The 14787-nt window shown below is 49.7% G+C and overlaps 4 protein-coding genes across 4 annotated transcripts; 2 read left to right on the top strand and 2 right to left on the bottom strand.

The window, feature by feature from the left end:
• Window positions 1-426: 426 nt before the first annotated feature.
• On the bottom strand, window positions 427-2032 carry BC939DRAFT_472742 (uncharacterized protein; the record flags this gene model as incomplete). Its single annotated transcript, XM_051558295.1, has 4 exons — window positions 427-868; window positions 1069-1142; window positions 1677-1748; window positions 1835-2032. The coding sequence occupies 4 exons, from the start codon at window positions 2030-2032 to the stop codon at window positions 427-429; spliced, it is 786 nt and encodes a 261-aa protein (XP_051417103.1).
• A 1874-nt stretch (window positions 2033-3906) lies between these two features.
• Window positions 3907-4514, top strand: BC939DRAFT_144748 (uncharacterized protein). Its single transcript, XM_051550179.1, has 2 exons — window positions 3907-3944; window positions 4055-4514. Exon 2 carries the CDS (start codon window positions 4070-4072, stop codon window positions 4328-4330), a length of 261 nt encoding a protein of 86 aa, XP_051417102.1. The 5' UTR covers window positions 3907-3944; window positions 4055-4069; the 3' UTR covers window positions 4331-4514.
• Window positions 4515-11838: 7324 nt separating this feature from the next.
• Window positions 11839-13091, top strand: BC939DRAFT_435776 (uncharacterized protein). The gene has a single exon (XM_051553535.1). The coding sequence runs from the start codon at window positions 11878-11880 to the stop codon at window positions 12940-12942; it is 1065 nt and encodes a 354-aa protein (XP_051417101.1). The 5' UTR covers window positions 11839-11877; the 3' UTR covers window positions 12943-13091.
• Window positions 13092-13163: 72 nt separating this feature from the next.
• Window positions 13164-14755, bottom strand: BC939DRAFT_498601 (glutamate-5-semialdehyde dehydrogenase; the record flags this gene model as incomplete). Its single annotated transcript, XM_051559836.1, has 2 exons — window positions 13164-13923; window positions 14052-14755. The coding sequence occupies 2 exons, from the start codon at window positions 14753-14755 to the stop codon at window positions 13164-13166; spliced, it is 1464 nt and encodes a 487-aa protein (XP_051417100.1).
• Between the last annotated feature and the right edge of the window lie 32 nt (window positions 14756-14787).

Genomic DNA, 14787 nt, shown 5'->3' with positions numbered 1-14787 from the left:
TGCAACCTACGACATCTGAAGTTATACGGTATGAGGGACACGATGGACGCCCAGAACCTCGGATCGCTCTCCTGGATCGATTTTGATAAATGGAAGAGGATACCTAGTTAGGGACTCTTTCCGATCGGAAGGTCTTGCTTTCCACGCGAAATATTTTTTTTATTTAAAATACTTTTTCAGCAGCGGAATGTCACCGCTACTTTACAGCACCGCACGAGGATGAGTGTCCTATTCGCCAATGCATGAAAGTATAGTGATTGCGCGCACCCCCCGTAGTATATATGCCTTCATGGTGCATGTGTGTCTGCATCCTGCTCCTACATGCACAGCATTCTGCCGTTGTACAGGGAAACTGAAGCACTAGCTGGAAGTGCGCGCTCGCTGTGTCCAACGAGAGCTCTGCACTGCGAGATGCTCGAGTACCGGTCAGAACATAGAGAGGCTTTTAGCCAGCCTGTAGCTTTGCTCCAACTCTCGCGCCTCATGCAGCATGTACTCAATTGTGAGCTGTGCATCGGATTCCGCATCGACTTTGCTCAGCTGCCCTGTCTCGCACAGAGAGTAGTCTACCACGCTATTTTTCCATCCTGCAACAGGCAGTAATCGAATAAATGGCAGCTTGATGGCCACTCGGGACAACAGACCAGGGACATAGATGTCTTCATATCGGCGGAGATAGACAATAGTACTAGTGTACCCAGAGACGTCCAGGAAAACCATGTAGTCACCATTCTGAAGATCAAACTTTGCATGTCGCTGTAAGTAGTCCATAATCGCCTTGTTGATTCGAATGTTCTTCCGTGATTGCTTCTTGTTCTCCTCAATATCCACCCCAACAGCCTTGAACTCGCTGTTGTTTAACTCTAGGCTATCGAAATGCAGGTGGAGATCCATCTTCCGGCCACAGACGCCCTTGCTCGCTCTACTAAACTCCTGCTCTTGAAGGGTTCTGATCTCTTTCGTAGCGTTAGATGTGAGCTCGCCACTAAAGAAAAGATGCAACAAAATACCAGTTGCAAGACCGCACGAGCAAGAACATTAGTAGCAAAGAACACTGTGAGTACATACGTCTCGAACTTGAACAACCCTTCCGAGATGAAATCAAGAACAGCCTTCCATGTAATAAAATACACTGGATTCGGCTGAATATGCAGCAGTGCTGATTCTTCGATGTCATTAATCAACGCATGCCGAACATGTCCCTGGTGTCAGCAGCTCGAAGATTGATTACTCCTGGTAGTGCCACTAGGAGGCCCTGCTCATGCTGGAGGGCAGTTTTCCTGTCTTCGAGGTTGGCACAGATGTACGTATATAACGCCTTGCGCGTCAAAGACAGGTTGTCTCCAGAGGGGATCGGCGTGTCTGATTGGCCATGGCGCAGAATGTCATGCATAATCTTCATAAGTGAGCCCCAAGGCTCGCAGAAGGATGACAAAGCTTCCAGCGCCTCAGTTCGGGTTCACTTTCGAACAAACTCCTTCTCTCGCTGGTTGGTGGTAGGATGCTGCTGCTTTGTGATGTCTTTGACCAGCTCATCTTCAGCGTAAATGATGAGTGAAGCGCGCTCGCAAAGGGGTCCTCTCGCACTTTTTCCTTGTGTACAAAAAATAAAAAAGAATACACGAATTCAGATTTTGGACAAAGCAAATATTATATTATTGCAAATTACACTCTACCATCGCATGCTCAGCAGCTCGTACGGCAGCCTCCTGTCTCATCAAACGAGATCGAACTTGGAAGTCTGGCAGCTGTAGTAATCATTGACTGATTAATCATTGTAAAGATGAATCATTGTAAAGACGAATCATTAAGACCAACAATATAAGCAACATACCGTAATCGTGTTGAGGAGCTCAAGAGCGATTGTCTTCTCATAGTATCCAGCCTCTGATGTATCGTGGATCAGATGCAAAAAGCCTCCAAAGGCTTTGTAGTGGGTATTGGCATCATTATTCGGACGTTTACTCATGAAACTGCTGATATCCTTCCAACGAGAAGGCTCTTGTCGGAAGTGTGCAGGTAGGCGGTCCATGTTGTAGTATGAGATGGGGGATGGTGACAAAGAGTGGGAAAATGTGATGTTTTATGTACCTGAGTGTGAGTCAAGGAGACAAAAGAGCGTTCTTGTTTATTATGCTCCCGGTAGGGGTTTTTATAGCCCTGATCTGGAGCTTGGAGTATTAGATAGCTTAATAGTCTCATGAATAGAAATGGAAGTGGCCAAAATACCCCGTTCCTCAACCGCCAACTGTTCGCGTGCTTACTTGTATGAACTGGCGCGTTATCTTCCATGAAAAGGGCGTTCTTCACTTGCGACATGAACCTCTTTAATTCCTTCTCATACACCGTGTTAATGAATCCCGGTCCTTTATTGTTGTTGCCGTCGATAATGACAAGATCTGATTTTTTCTCTCCCGCGATTGCTCCCCATACCATAATTTTCGTTCTTCCACTTCGAAGACGAGGTTGGATGTTCTCTGGATGATACTTCTCTTCTTTAGTACGCCAGATGCGGATCGTCCTGAAGTCTTTGCCTATTTCGAAGCAGGACTCATCAGACCAAATGACCCTTTCCCAGTCAATCCACGTCCACTTTTCTTTGTCTCGCGCGAATGCTAATCGGGACTCAACATGCCTTGGCTCTAAACGAGGTTTCTTGACGACAACGCGACAAAAGATCCTGCTGTTATGGAGAACTCTGCGTAGTGTATTCTTGGAAACAGGCTTAGGCGACTCTGCAACTATCTCTTGAAGAGCCATACGGTTGTCGCTCTTGACCTTGTTGACAGGCTGCTCGACATCCAGTTCTCCGAGAATTGGTGGTCTTCCAGGTTGCTTCTTGGGAACAACGGTGCCATCTTTATCCCACTTTTGCACGATCGAAAGGACTGACTTGATGCTGAGATTGTGTTTTTTTTTTTGGCAATGTTGGATGGGGTCATACCAGCCTCGTGGGCTCCAATGATACGACCCTTGAGTTTGACAGAATGGTGTTTGGGCATGGTGGTGGAGTGCTGGAGTGCTGGAGTGAAAGAAAGATAATGACGAAGAGGTTTTACAATGGCTTACTGAATTAGTCTTTGAGCTCATTTCAGTCGTATTCTAATCCTTAGTCTCATAATCTTTGGGAGGGTACTGTACGGCAGAGGCTGGAGGATGACAGCCTCGGGCTTGGGCCTCTTGAAACAGCTGTTTGACCAAGTCTGAAGGGGCGTTTTTGATTGGATGAGTCCCAAACCTTGGGCAGCAGCGACTTTCTTTGTCCAATAGGATGCAGCAGACGAGGACAAACAGAAGTGCACGCAAGTACACAGCCGCCATGGTTACACAGGATCGCCATTTACAGCACCAGAATAACCATTGCCAACGCGCCCGTTCTGGTTCCTCACTCCGTTTTTTGGCATCCACACTGGCGACCACTTGCAGCTCCCTAAGTTTTCTTTTTTCGCCGTACTGGGCGAGTAAGTGGCGACTTGAGGTGCTCATCGGAGGTGCAACGTCCCTTCAGTCATGATTTGGAAGGCTATTTCCTTTGTAGCACCTTACGGGAACCTTTGACGCCTTCCCCCTCGATCAGAATTGTCCGCTGCTATGCATGTCACTGGCTGCTGCGCGGCCATGGGCTCAGGGCGCGCCTCTTCTCTTTGCCTGGGAATACATTGCAGCGCCCCGTCTCTCACATGCACCTATGATGGGCCTGTTGAACAAATGAGTGGTGCCAACTTTTTTTTTTTTTTTTTTACTGGGATTTGAGGCACCGCGAACATGACCGCAAGAGTTCTTTATTTCTTTATTTTTTTTTTTTTTTTTTTTTCTACTGGTGGCCTCTAGAACCTGTTGTGTGTGTCTATGCCCATCCATACTATATAAAGGACAGCTCATCGGGACTTAACTATTGCTTCCTCACTCCTCACTCCTCACATTCCTCAAACCAGCAAGTGTAGGTCTCTCGCACATCAAACATACGAAGAAAAACAAACGGAATCTCGCACTACGCGAGCCAGATCACTTTTTTTTTTTTCCTGATCTTTTTTTGCCTCCCTGTCTCCCCTAGATCATACGGCTCAAAATGTCAATCGTCAACAAGTCTGCTCTCCTCTTCCTCGTCGCCTTGGTAGTGCTTGGCCTTATCAGTCAGAGTGCTGATGCTGTCACGATCCCTGCCTGGTGCACCTGCAGCAACGACAGCACCAAGACCCAGGGTTCCTGCAACTACGCCGGGGCTAACTGGGATGGCGGCTCTTGCGGCCTTGACTCTCTGTCCAAGTATAATGTATTCTTGCAGGTCTGTGCTACTACTCTTCACGGCCAGTACAGGTGCTGGCACTAGGTCACACAAAATGACGGGAGATCATCCGCGTCCTCAATCGATCCGTTTATTGATTGATTGATTGATACTCGGACATACCCGCCCTCCACATTTAACGATGCGATGACATCTGTCCGTCTACCATCAGAATAAAGCCCAACATTCACTTCATTCGCGAGCGCTGCATTCGAAGGAACAACGTCCCCTCTTTTTTTTTTTTTTTTTTTTTTTTTTTTCGCTGATTCTGGTGGCGTTCATTATATAGTTGATGACAGGAGAATGTAAGCATCTTTCTCTTGGATCTGTGCATGCTCAGATCTTAGCCTACATGCATACCTTGTATCCTTGTATGTTGAGAGTAGGTGGACTATTCGCTCCGAAATGCTCCAGCTGTAGAAAGATGCCCGTGATAATTTTGCAGCTTCTATCCATGGGCATCCTTGCCGCTTCGTCTCAGAATTTCCCACTTTCTGACCATCTACTCTCAACAGGCGGTTGCAGATGATCCGATTTCTCCTCCATACAGTATCACAGACCAAGTCAAGCACATGGAGGCTAAAAACAAAACAAATAACAAGAATAAAAAACCCCCTGCAGATGCAGGCACAGCGGCGTACCGAGAGGCAGGGCTGCCTTGATGATATTGACCCAGTAATGGACGCTGTCAGCTTCGGAGGGTACAACACCGCCGACAATAGGCGCCAAGACGTGCTTGATGCTACATAATAAATAGCATACTCATTATTGTTTAAAAAGAAGCCTTTTTACTTCCATACTTCCACACACACACAGTTCGACTCGAACTGAACCATATCCTGAACGACCGCATAGCGAAGGGTCTTCTTGATCTGCTCGTATTACAGTGACCATACTGAATGGATTAGCTCTGGACTCCACATCATAGTTCACAGGTCCGTTGCCGCGTGCTCCTGATATCCCCTTATCCAGCCTCAGCTTTAATTCAGAGAAGGGTACGGCGGCATGCATGAATGTATATGGACAGTTCATGTCCCACTTGAAGTGGCATCGATTTAATGGCAGCATTCAATGCGATATATAAATCGTTCAGTGCCTGGAAATGCTCTCATCCTGAAAGTCTCCTCCGGCTCGATGTCAGAGAACGGTTTCCTCCAGAGCTTTCGTATTTATTTCTTTTCAATTAGCGACTGATTATTGTTGACAAGCATTCACCCGAAAATATCGTAAATATACAGTTTAATACTCTCAGAGCAGCAGCCCGGAGCGCATTCTCTTGCACTGGAATGAATTGGAATGAGGGATTTTATTCGACAGAGTTTAATCCACATGGGTGGAGTAATAAAGCAAGACTACGTAGGTCGGCCGTTAGCCTTTGCAGCGTGGGGAGATCAGATGCGAGATTGAGATCGAGGTAACAGAAGGGATTGTTCATATCTGAGGATGGCAAAGGCAGTTGAGCCACTGTTTAGTGGAGTGGCTGCGGTGTTTAAACAAGAGAACGAGGGGGGCCTGACATGGCATGTTATGGTGTATGGTATGGCATGGTATGGTATGGCATGATATGGCAGGTATAGCATGATATGGCATGATATGGTAGGTATAGCATGATATGGCATGATATGGCATGATCCCGTTTCTCTGGAAGACGCACATGCGGGCACCTCCGTCCTTGGGATTCCTTTATTTAGTTTTTAATTTTCATTTCATTTAGTTTGTTTGTCAAGGGCTCACCTTTTGTTTCTTTAAGGAAGCGGGAAAAGAGAGAAGAGGAGCGAGCAGCAGCGTACATGTACCATGCTCTGGCATCATTGGTATGGCCAGCAAGAAGACATCGAAAGACATGTGCGCGAAACATACCGCTTTACACAGCAGAGGAGATATGGATTCCAAGACACGGTGCCACGCACCGGTATGTTCGGTTCGCATGGGCATCCTCCCTGTTTCTCCCTTTCGCATCTGTTTCTCCCTTCTCGCTTTTCATACGCCCCATCGCTTTCATCAGAGGAAATTCCATCTCATCAGCCAGCGCTCCATTCCCGCCTTTCTATTTCTTCATTGTCATCACCACCACCATCATCATCACCATCATCACCATCACCATCATCATCATCATCATCATCCATCGCTAAACCACCACCCAAAGCAGTTGCTTTTGTTTGGAGTCCACTCCCCTTGCTATGAAGGCTGTGCTACAACGCCCACCACCAACAATCATCAACCAATCATCAACAACACGGGCAGCGCACGAACCACTAGTACACCGCCCCCTCAACCTGTAACACACACGCACCGGTACACGGTACACGTACAACCCTTGCCACTCCGACCACGCACATTCGTACCACATTCTCTACCCACCCCACTCTCTGCACTTCCTGTGTCCGACCAACCTGCCCGCATTCACTATCACTAAGAATATCACTAAGAAAAAAAAAAAGAAAAAAAAAAGAAAAGAAAAGAAAAGACGATTCGAACTGTGAGTGAATGAGTAACTGCGTTGCTGCTGGTGTGCGATGCGGATGAACCTTCTCTCCTCCGTACTTTCCTACGTCAAGTTGACCTCACTGTTCGCCCGCCAAATTTCTTTTTTTTTTGTGCTCACAAAGAAGCCCCTATTTTGTTTTATATGTACCGACTGGCTGTAGATAAACGTTTCGCATCGCATCGCATTCGATTTACCAGGGCCTGTTATTGTCATTATCGGTGTAATCATCGTCATAAATACTCTTAAGCACACTTAAGCACACTTAAGCTCCCAACAACAGGAACAGAACAGGCACTAAACAAACAATACAGTCAGCAACAGTGCCTGCCGATCGCTTATTGCTCAAGACACATTCCATCGCCAGCTTGAACGCCAGAGGAAGACCAGCTAATGACCAGCGATGGTCACGAGGACACATCCAGACCTGGCACCAACAGCACCACAAATAACACCAGTGCCAGCACCAACACTGGTAGTCCCGACACCAATAGCACCAACAGTAACGGCATCGGCTGCCAAAAAGAACGTCTGTACCTGTAAGTAAAGAGCGACAGACACACCAACCATGTGATGTACAATGAACAAGGAGTATGAGAAAACGCGATAAGGAGACGCTCTACATTTTTTTTTTGCCATGCTGTTCAGCATGCAGCTTTGTTTGTTTCCCTCCTATTGAGAACATCATTGCAGCATCTAACTAAAGCCCGCCTTTGTTCATCCTTCCCCCCCATATCGTCATAATGTGCTTGTCTATGCATATTACATATGTAACATGGTCAAACAAAAAGACCCATGTCTATCCGCGCGAGGAAGACTCCAGGCATCTCTTCACACCAATTGCCCTCAGTGAACACTGCGCGCAAAACGCCTGCACACACAACCCGCCCACGATTTACCAGAGCAAGAAAGACTGCCACATCATCCTCAGCCGCTTCTTTGATTCCAACCTCTACCTTTACCTCTGCCTCTGCCTCCACCTCCACCCCAACTTCCACTTCCACTCCCACTTCCACGTCAGCCTCAGGTCGGAGGACGAGGAGACCTATTAATTACAGACATCCTCATACCAACAGCCATACAGATCCTATCTCAGTCCGGGGACAATCCTCCATTTCTTCTCGCATCCCTTCCCCCCCAGCCTCCTCCTTGTCGAGATCTATCCGCAGCAGACACAACCATCGCCACTCAATCCTCCCAACATACGATAGCGACACCGACTGCCTTTCGACCGTCTCACACTCCTCCTCGGGCCCACTATCTTCCTCAGCGAGCACAGCACCCATTCGTCGAGGAAGAGTGTTCAAAATCTTCAAGAAGCCGTTTTGGCACCGCCAACAGCAACACCAGGAGACTCCGAGGCCATTCTCCCCACAGCCATTCAATACCATTTCGCCCCTGGGCTCAACACCACACTCTCAGCACCCCACCCCGTCCTTATCTCGCTCCCCTTCCGTTATAGACTCTCGCTCGTCTTCGCCACGCCGGCGTCAACGTACCACATCTGGAAGGAGTATCGGCACATTGGAGAGCAACCCCAGGATATCTCACGAAAACTTGGTCATGACATGCAAAGTCGAGCTACTGGTATCACCGCCTACCTCTGACAACCACTCTTCAGCAGTTCCAGTTCCTTCTTCAATGCTCTCGATACCAAAACCAAAAAGGCGGCGAAGCAGAAAGAAGCAGCAGTGGGCCAGTAATTATGTGAGCGACGAGGAGGATGCTGTAGTATCTTCTACGGACGTGCAGGACTCTACATTGAAGCCCCTTGGCACGTCTACGACGTCACTTCAAGTATTGAATGAGAACCACAGGAACAGGAGTGGCTCCTCGTACTATGACTCGCCCTGTGCTTCCTCGCCATCAAAAACAGCGAACAGTATTCAGAGCAACTTGGACGGTCGATCTCAGAACAGACTATCATCAAAAGGGGATTCCATAGAGGCCACGACAGTATTACCCCAGCTCTTGTCGCCGCCTTGGGGTTCATTCGAAGAAAAGGCAACCTCTCAACACAGAGGATTTCAGGCTGGAGAATCATCTGAATTGGAACGCGGATCTGATGAGGCCAGCATAGACACCGTACTGACTGAGGCGTACATAGAAAGGGTGGCGAAGGCAAAGTACCGTAAGTCGTTATCTTCAGTCGTTGGCAGGGGATCGCCAGAAAGAATCCGTCCGGCCCTGGCAACTATCATTTCCTTTACCCAACCAAATGGCACATCGATGGATCTCTCAGAAGAAACTGAGTTGCTAATGACACCGCCGCCCTCTGCCACACTTGGATCATTGGAGAGTCAGCTCAGAGTAACGCCGACAGCAAGGGATGCGTTTGCGGAAGCATTTTCGACAGCGAGTACATCTTCGCGACAGTTAACTGTTTTTGGTAGTAGCAACCAGGGGACGTCTACGCCAGCGCTATCGCCAGAACTAAGTCCGAAAGACAGGAGGGCAGGATCGGCCGCGAGCACCGGAAAGCTGTTGTCGCCGCCGGCGCTATCCCCACCATTGCTCCAAGTTCATCCACTGTCGCAATCTGGATCATCAGTTGCAGAAAGTGGTTTGAGTCGGGGATTTTTAAAGTCAACACCTCCATCTTTTACCGCAGCGGCACCAACATCTCTGCAGTCGCCAACGACAAATAAGGGCGCTCCGCCACCGCCTCCACCACCCCCACCACCACCACCACCCCCAACCAAATTCAATCGCAGTGCACGTACGTCTTTGCAAATATCGACTCAAGTTACTTCGGAATCATCCCAGCACGCAGGGACCCCCCCGCCTCCAACGCCAGTGACTCCGAGTAGAAGCGTCATGGCAAGGCACGTCTTGCGCTGGGACGCTCTTTCGCACGGAGACATTTCGCACACAGTGTTCGATGCAGACCATCATTACTATCATCATCACCATCACCACCACCGCCATCGTCGTGACCATCTGCAGCACCATCAGCGCCAGCGCAACAGTTTGAGTAATGGCAGAGAAATAGGTCATGGATCAATGGGCTCAGCAAGTCGGAAATCTTCATTGTCCGCCACACCGGAAACACCGAATGATACGCTTTCTCCGAAATGTACTTCAACAGGCAGCTCATTTGCTTCAACGAATACCGAAGCGATCTTTAGCAATGCAAACTATGTGCATGTCGAAGCAGGGGACCAAACCGCCACTCGAATGTCCTTTGATGGTTGTTCGACAAATCTTCGATCGGCTGTTTCGTATGCTGAAGCCGCTTTCATGGAGTGCGTTCAAGGAGATAAGATGGGCCAGCCAGAGGGTCTACCCCATGGCGAGCCAGGTCCCAAGGAAGGAGTGCTTTCAGGCCCGAATACGTTTCTAGTCTCACCTAAGGACGGCGGGACCGGACCAGTGGCAAAAACTCTGACCATCGAGATGGATGTCCAGAAATTTGAAGGTATGAATTCCGGAGTACACGTCTGAGGAAAGAAATATGATATCTTTTTGATTAGGAGCTAACAACAACGACGACTTGTACATTTTAGAAATGTTCTGTATCGACCCTGCCGAGGAGCAAAAACGTCTCAAGGCCAAGGAAGCGAGCTTGCAAGCAAAGTATGTTTATGCAAATCTCTATCGATCTCCACTCCAGTTAATCGCATCGCAACCGGATATCAACCTTTGCTCTTTTCACTCAACTAGGTCAAAGCCCAAGGATGTGGCATTGTTAGACGTTCGAAGAGCAACCAATGTCTCTATCGGACTATCGCGTCTCATGAAACATTATGAATCCTTTGACGTACTGCGATCCATGCTACTGTCGCTCGATGTCACACCCACCACTGCACTAACGCCCTCGCCGCCGAGGAACAGCATCTTCGCGTCTGAACCATCCACATCAGGGTTTTCTGGACTTGCACCATCGTCTCATCTAAGCAGCGGTGTCACCAGTTCAACACCAGTCCTCTCAGGCGGTCGTCGCAGCTCAAGTGCCATGCGGTCTGGAGCACCCATTTTCTCGAGTGCCTCCAACCCGTCAGCCGCGAGTGGTTTGCTGTCCCGTTCCGGCTCCTTGAAGAACTCCAATTCTGCATTTTCAACATTCTTGTTATCATCTCCACCTCCTGCAGCATTTGCATCACACCCATTGTTCACCTCTGGGCCATGTTCGCCAACGCCCTCGACTGCAGACACAAGCAATTCGTCTCGGTCCTTTTTTAGCTCCCGATCTTCGACGCCAGCTGTATACCACCAGTATTTGAGCCTAGACGACTTGTTGACGTTGGAGCCGCTGTTGCCGACAGAGAAGGAGCGATCGATCTTGGAGGTTTACAAGCGTCAAAATCGAGCAGAGTTTTTGGCGAATGAAACTGAGGCGGTTCAGAAATTGGGTCTATCGGAGCGATTTATGCATGCGATGAGCAGGCCCATCTTGGCACCCCTGCCCGGACAGGCTACTGCAGGCGAGTCTTCCTCGCCATCATCATCATTACAGTGGGCAAAAGCATCTCCTGCCATGTTAAGAGGAGGATTTTCGTCCGTTAACTTGAAGAGGTTGGGCAGATCGTCCGTACTATCAGCCTTGGCTGCTGGTGGCACTGGCGAATCGTTCGTAGACGAAGATCCACTTATGATCGACGACTATGTCTTTGCAGCGATCTACATGCTCCGTTTCGACTCGGATATGGACTCGGCAGCAGCACAGGTTCAGGAACTTATGGAGGGATGTGATGCGCTTCGGATGAACGAGCACCTAAAGACCCTGTTCTTGGGCGTTTTGAAGGTCGGTAATATGCTCAACACGGTCTACGGACGCAAGAAGCCGAGCTGGCAGCAACAGCACCACAGCAACTATCAGCAACCGTTGTCTGCACCGCCCCAAGTGTTGACGCCCGTGGCGGCTCCGAAGTTGCATGGGGTAAAATCCATGCCAAACATGATGATCTCTGCCAGCGCTGGTGCTAAGGCCTCTCCTCCTCCACCACCGCCCCCACCCCCACTCCGAGCAACATCATATGCTGGTTCTCTTGCACCACCGCCCCCACCTCCATCTCCACCGCCACCAATGCCGGTACTTAGGGTTGCACCTGGATCCGGTGCTCCGCCTCCACCTCCACCACCTCCACCACCTCCACCACCTCCACCCATGACTGGTACAGCCAAAATTGGGAAGACATCTTTGCCTGGTCCACAAGAGCGGTCCTCCAGTGCGGCGACTACACCAGGCACGGTACCGCCGACGCCATCAGCGAATGCACAGCCGAACCCGACTCAGCAAGGAGCGGCCGGGTTCCGTCTGCAGTCTCTTCTCAAGCTGCGTGATGTGCGTAGTGCTGACAACAAATCGAACCTGATACATTACCTCGCCAACATGGTTGCCAAGACCAACCCTGAGCTCTTGAGCTTGCCAGAGGAGTTTGCGTTCTTGAGCAAGCTGGAGCAGCATCGAACCAAGGAGATTCTGGATCAGGTGCTCGATCACCAGAAGGCAATCAAGAAGCTGAGGGATTTCCGAAGACGGCTGGCAGGAAAGGTCGAGACATTGACCAAGGCTATCCAGGAAGCGGCGAAGATCTCTAAGAAACAAGAGAATAGTATCGAAGGTGATGAGGATGGTGATCAGAAGAAGACTCAGGGTCCCCCTGTGGACGCGGATGTAGCTCAAAAAGAGGAGCTGGAAACAGCGCGACAAGTCCTGATCAAGCTGGACAAGTTTTTGAGCAAGGCTCAGACTCGATTTGAGGATTTGGTGGATCTGGTCGAGACCCTGGACTACAGCTGGAAATCGACAGCGATTTATTTCGGCGAAAAGACGGCAGCGGACATGGCAGGGATGCCCTCGGTACCCTCATACTCCACCGCAAGCGGCCCGAGCACTTCAACAAGGACGAGAGTCAACAACTTTGGTCCATCTTCATCACAGCGACAACAGCAGCAGCAGATGGTCAACAAAATGCAGACGGGACCACGCAAACCACCAGAGGAGATCTTTGCGGTGATCCACGAGTTCCTTCGATACTTCCGGGAGGCTCACCTTCAGAACGAGGATGCGCAGACCCGAGCAAATCGTCAGGCAGCAGCTGCAGCGGCTGCAGCGCTGCGTTCTTCTGCGTCTTCATCAGCGTCATCGGCTTCGCGACGGTCGTCAGCAAGTGGCGGAAAAAGTTTGTCTTCTACTTTATCACTGAGAGGCGCCCATGCGCGTCCTTAAGTCTTTGTTTTTTATTATTGATATTGCATTGTTATTTTTTTCTGCCATTTTGTACTTTTTATATTACACCTCCTTGTACTATATATACCCCACTATTTCTTAATGAAAATAAAGCCAAAAGCATTGTTGCAGATGACATTAAGAGCGATAATATGGGCTGTTCGACTCGTTTATTAACTAGTATGGTCGGTCGGAAAGTATGTAGACCTTTTTTTTTTGGCTTAATCCAAGCGCTGTCGCTTACGTGCCAGGTCACCCAGTGTCTCCTTCTCGTCAAGATCTATCCGCTCATGCAAGAAAGGTCTCTTGCCTTCTCCGGTCCCGTAGTCTGCGGTAGCATGTCCGTTTCCATGCAACTGATACTTGTAAATGACCAAGCCTTCCAACCCAACAGGTCCACGCGCATGGGTTTTGTTGGTACTCACGCCAACCTCGGCTCCGAATCCGTAGCGGAACCCATCCGCAAACCGTGTGCTCGCATTCCAGTAGACACCCGCAGCATCGACACCGGCCATGAACTGTTTCGCCTCTGGCTCGTCCTCGGTCAAGATCGCATCTGTGTGCTTGGATCCGTGATTGTTGATGTGCTTAATGGCTTCTTCGACAGAGTCAACGGTCTTGACGGCGAGCGTGAGTTCTAAGAACTCGGTGTGGTAATCTTCTTCGGTACTCGGCTGGATCTTATCGGCGGACTCACTGCTCTTGAAGATATCTGCGAGTGTGGAGGAGGGGTTCTGGAGACTGGCGAGGGATGGTTGGTCGCATTTGAGGGTAACGCCATTGTCGATAAGGGCCTTGGCAAGCTGGGCAAAGAAGTCGGAGGTGAGGTGGGAGGAATGGACGAGGAGGGTCTCGGTCGAGTTGCAGGCGGCAGGGTAGGTTGTTTTGGCATCGACGACGACCTTTTTGGCGAGATCGAGTTTTGCAGACGAGGCCACATATGTCGAGCACAGTCCGTCGGCATGACCCAGCACTGGGATTCTACAGAAAGAAAAAAGCACACTTGCTTAGTGCCTTTCTTTGCATCCACATTCAAATATAGAGAAAAAGAAAAAGAAAAAGAAAAAAAAAAAAAGAAGGGGGGGGGGGGGGGGGAAGGAGGGCTTTACCTGGTGTTCCACTGGATGTACTTGACGAGGGCATTGCTTCCTCTGGGAACGACTAGATCAATATACTTGTCCTGCTTCAGCAACCCATCAATATCCTCTCTCGATTCCACAATCTGCACCGCATCCGCCAAACACCTTGCCGCCTTATTTCCGCCGCTGCTGGTACCATCTACCACGGTCGCGGACACCTCCTCCAATGCCTCCCTGATCGCCTTTCCCACAGCCTCACACGTATGAAAACTCTCCTTGCCACCCTTCAAAATCGCCGCGTTCCCGGACTTGATCGCCAACGCCGCAATATTCGCAACCACTTCCGGTCTCGCCTCAAAAATCACCAGCAACACACCAACGGGACAGCTGACTCGATACAGCTCCAATCCATTATCCAACCTGTTCGCAAGCAAGACCTTCCCGACTGGATCCTCAAGCTCTTCAATATCCTTGATCCCCTGAAGCATCGTCTCGAACTTCCCGGGCCCCTCGAGGTCAAGACGTTTGTAGAGTGAGGAAGAGAGCTTTCCAGCTTCCACCTGGGGCAGAGCCAGGGATTTGTCCTTGGCGTTCGCGGCCAGGATCTGGGGTTTTGCGTTGGCGAGTTTGGTGTGGATGGCGGTTAGGAAGGCGGATTTTTGGGACGTAGTCAAAGTCTGGAGGATGTTGGCGGCGTCCCGGGCACCAGAGGCGATTTGCGTCAGACGATCCATTGCTGGGGGGGGGTTATTGACTGGTTCCTGAG

The sequence above is a fragment of the Gamsiella multidivaricata genome (assembly GCF_025024155.1).
Source record: "Gamsiella multidivaricata strain RSA 2152 chromosome Unknown BC939scaffold_3, whole genome shotgun sequence".
In the NCBI taxonomy this organism is placed as follows: Eukaryota; Fungi; Mortierellomycota; class Mortierellomycetes; order Mortierellales; family Mortierellaceae; genus Gamsiella; species Gamsiella multidivaricata.
The sequence above is the reverse complement of the archived record's forward strand: the minus strand, read 5'-3'. Positions and strand labels throughout refer to the sequence as shown.

Bases quoted from the DNA above. Each gene is read 5' to 3' on its own strand.
- BC939DRAFT_144748 (XM_051550179.1), top strand. From the start codon at position 4,070: ATGTCAATCGTCAACAAGTCTGCTCTCCTCTTCCTCGTCGCCTTGGTA.
- BC939DRAFT_435776 (XM_051553535.1), top strand. From the start codon at position 11,878: ATGACTGGTACAGCCAAAATTGGGAAGACATCTTTGCCTGGTCCACAA.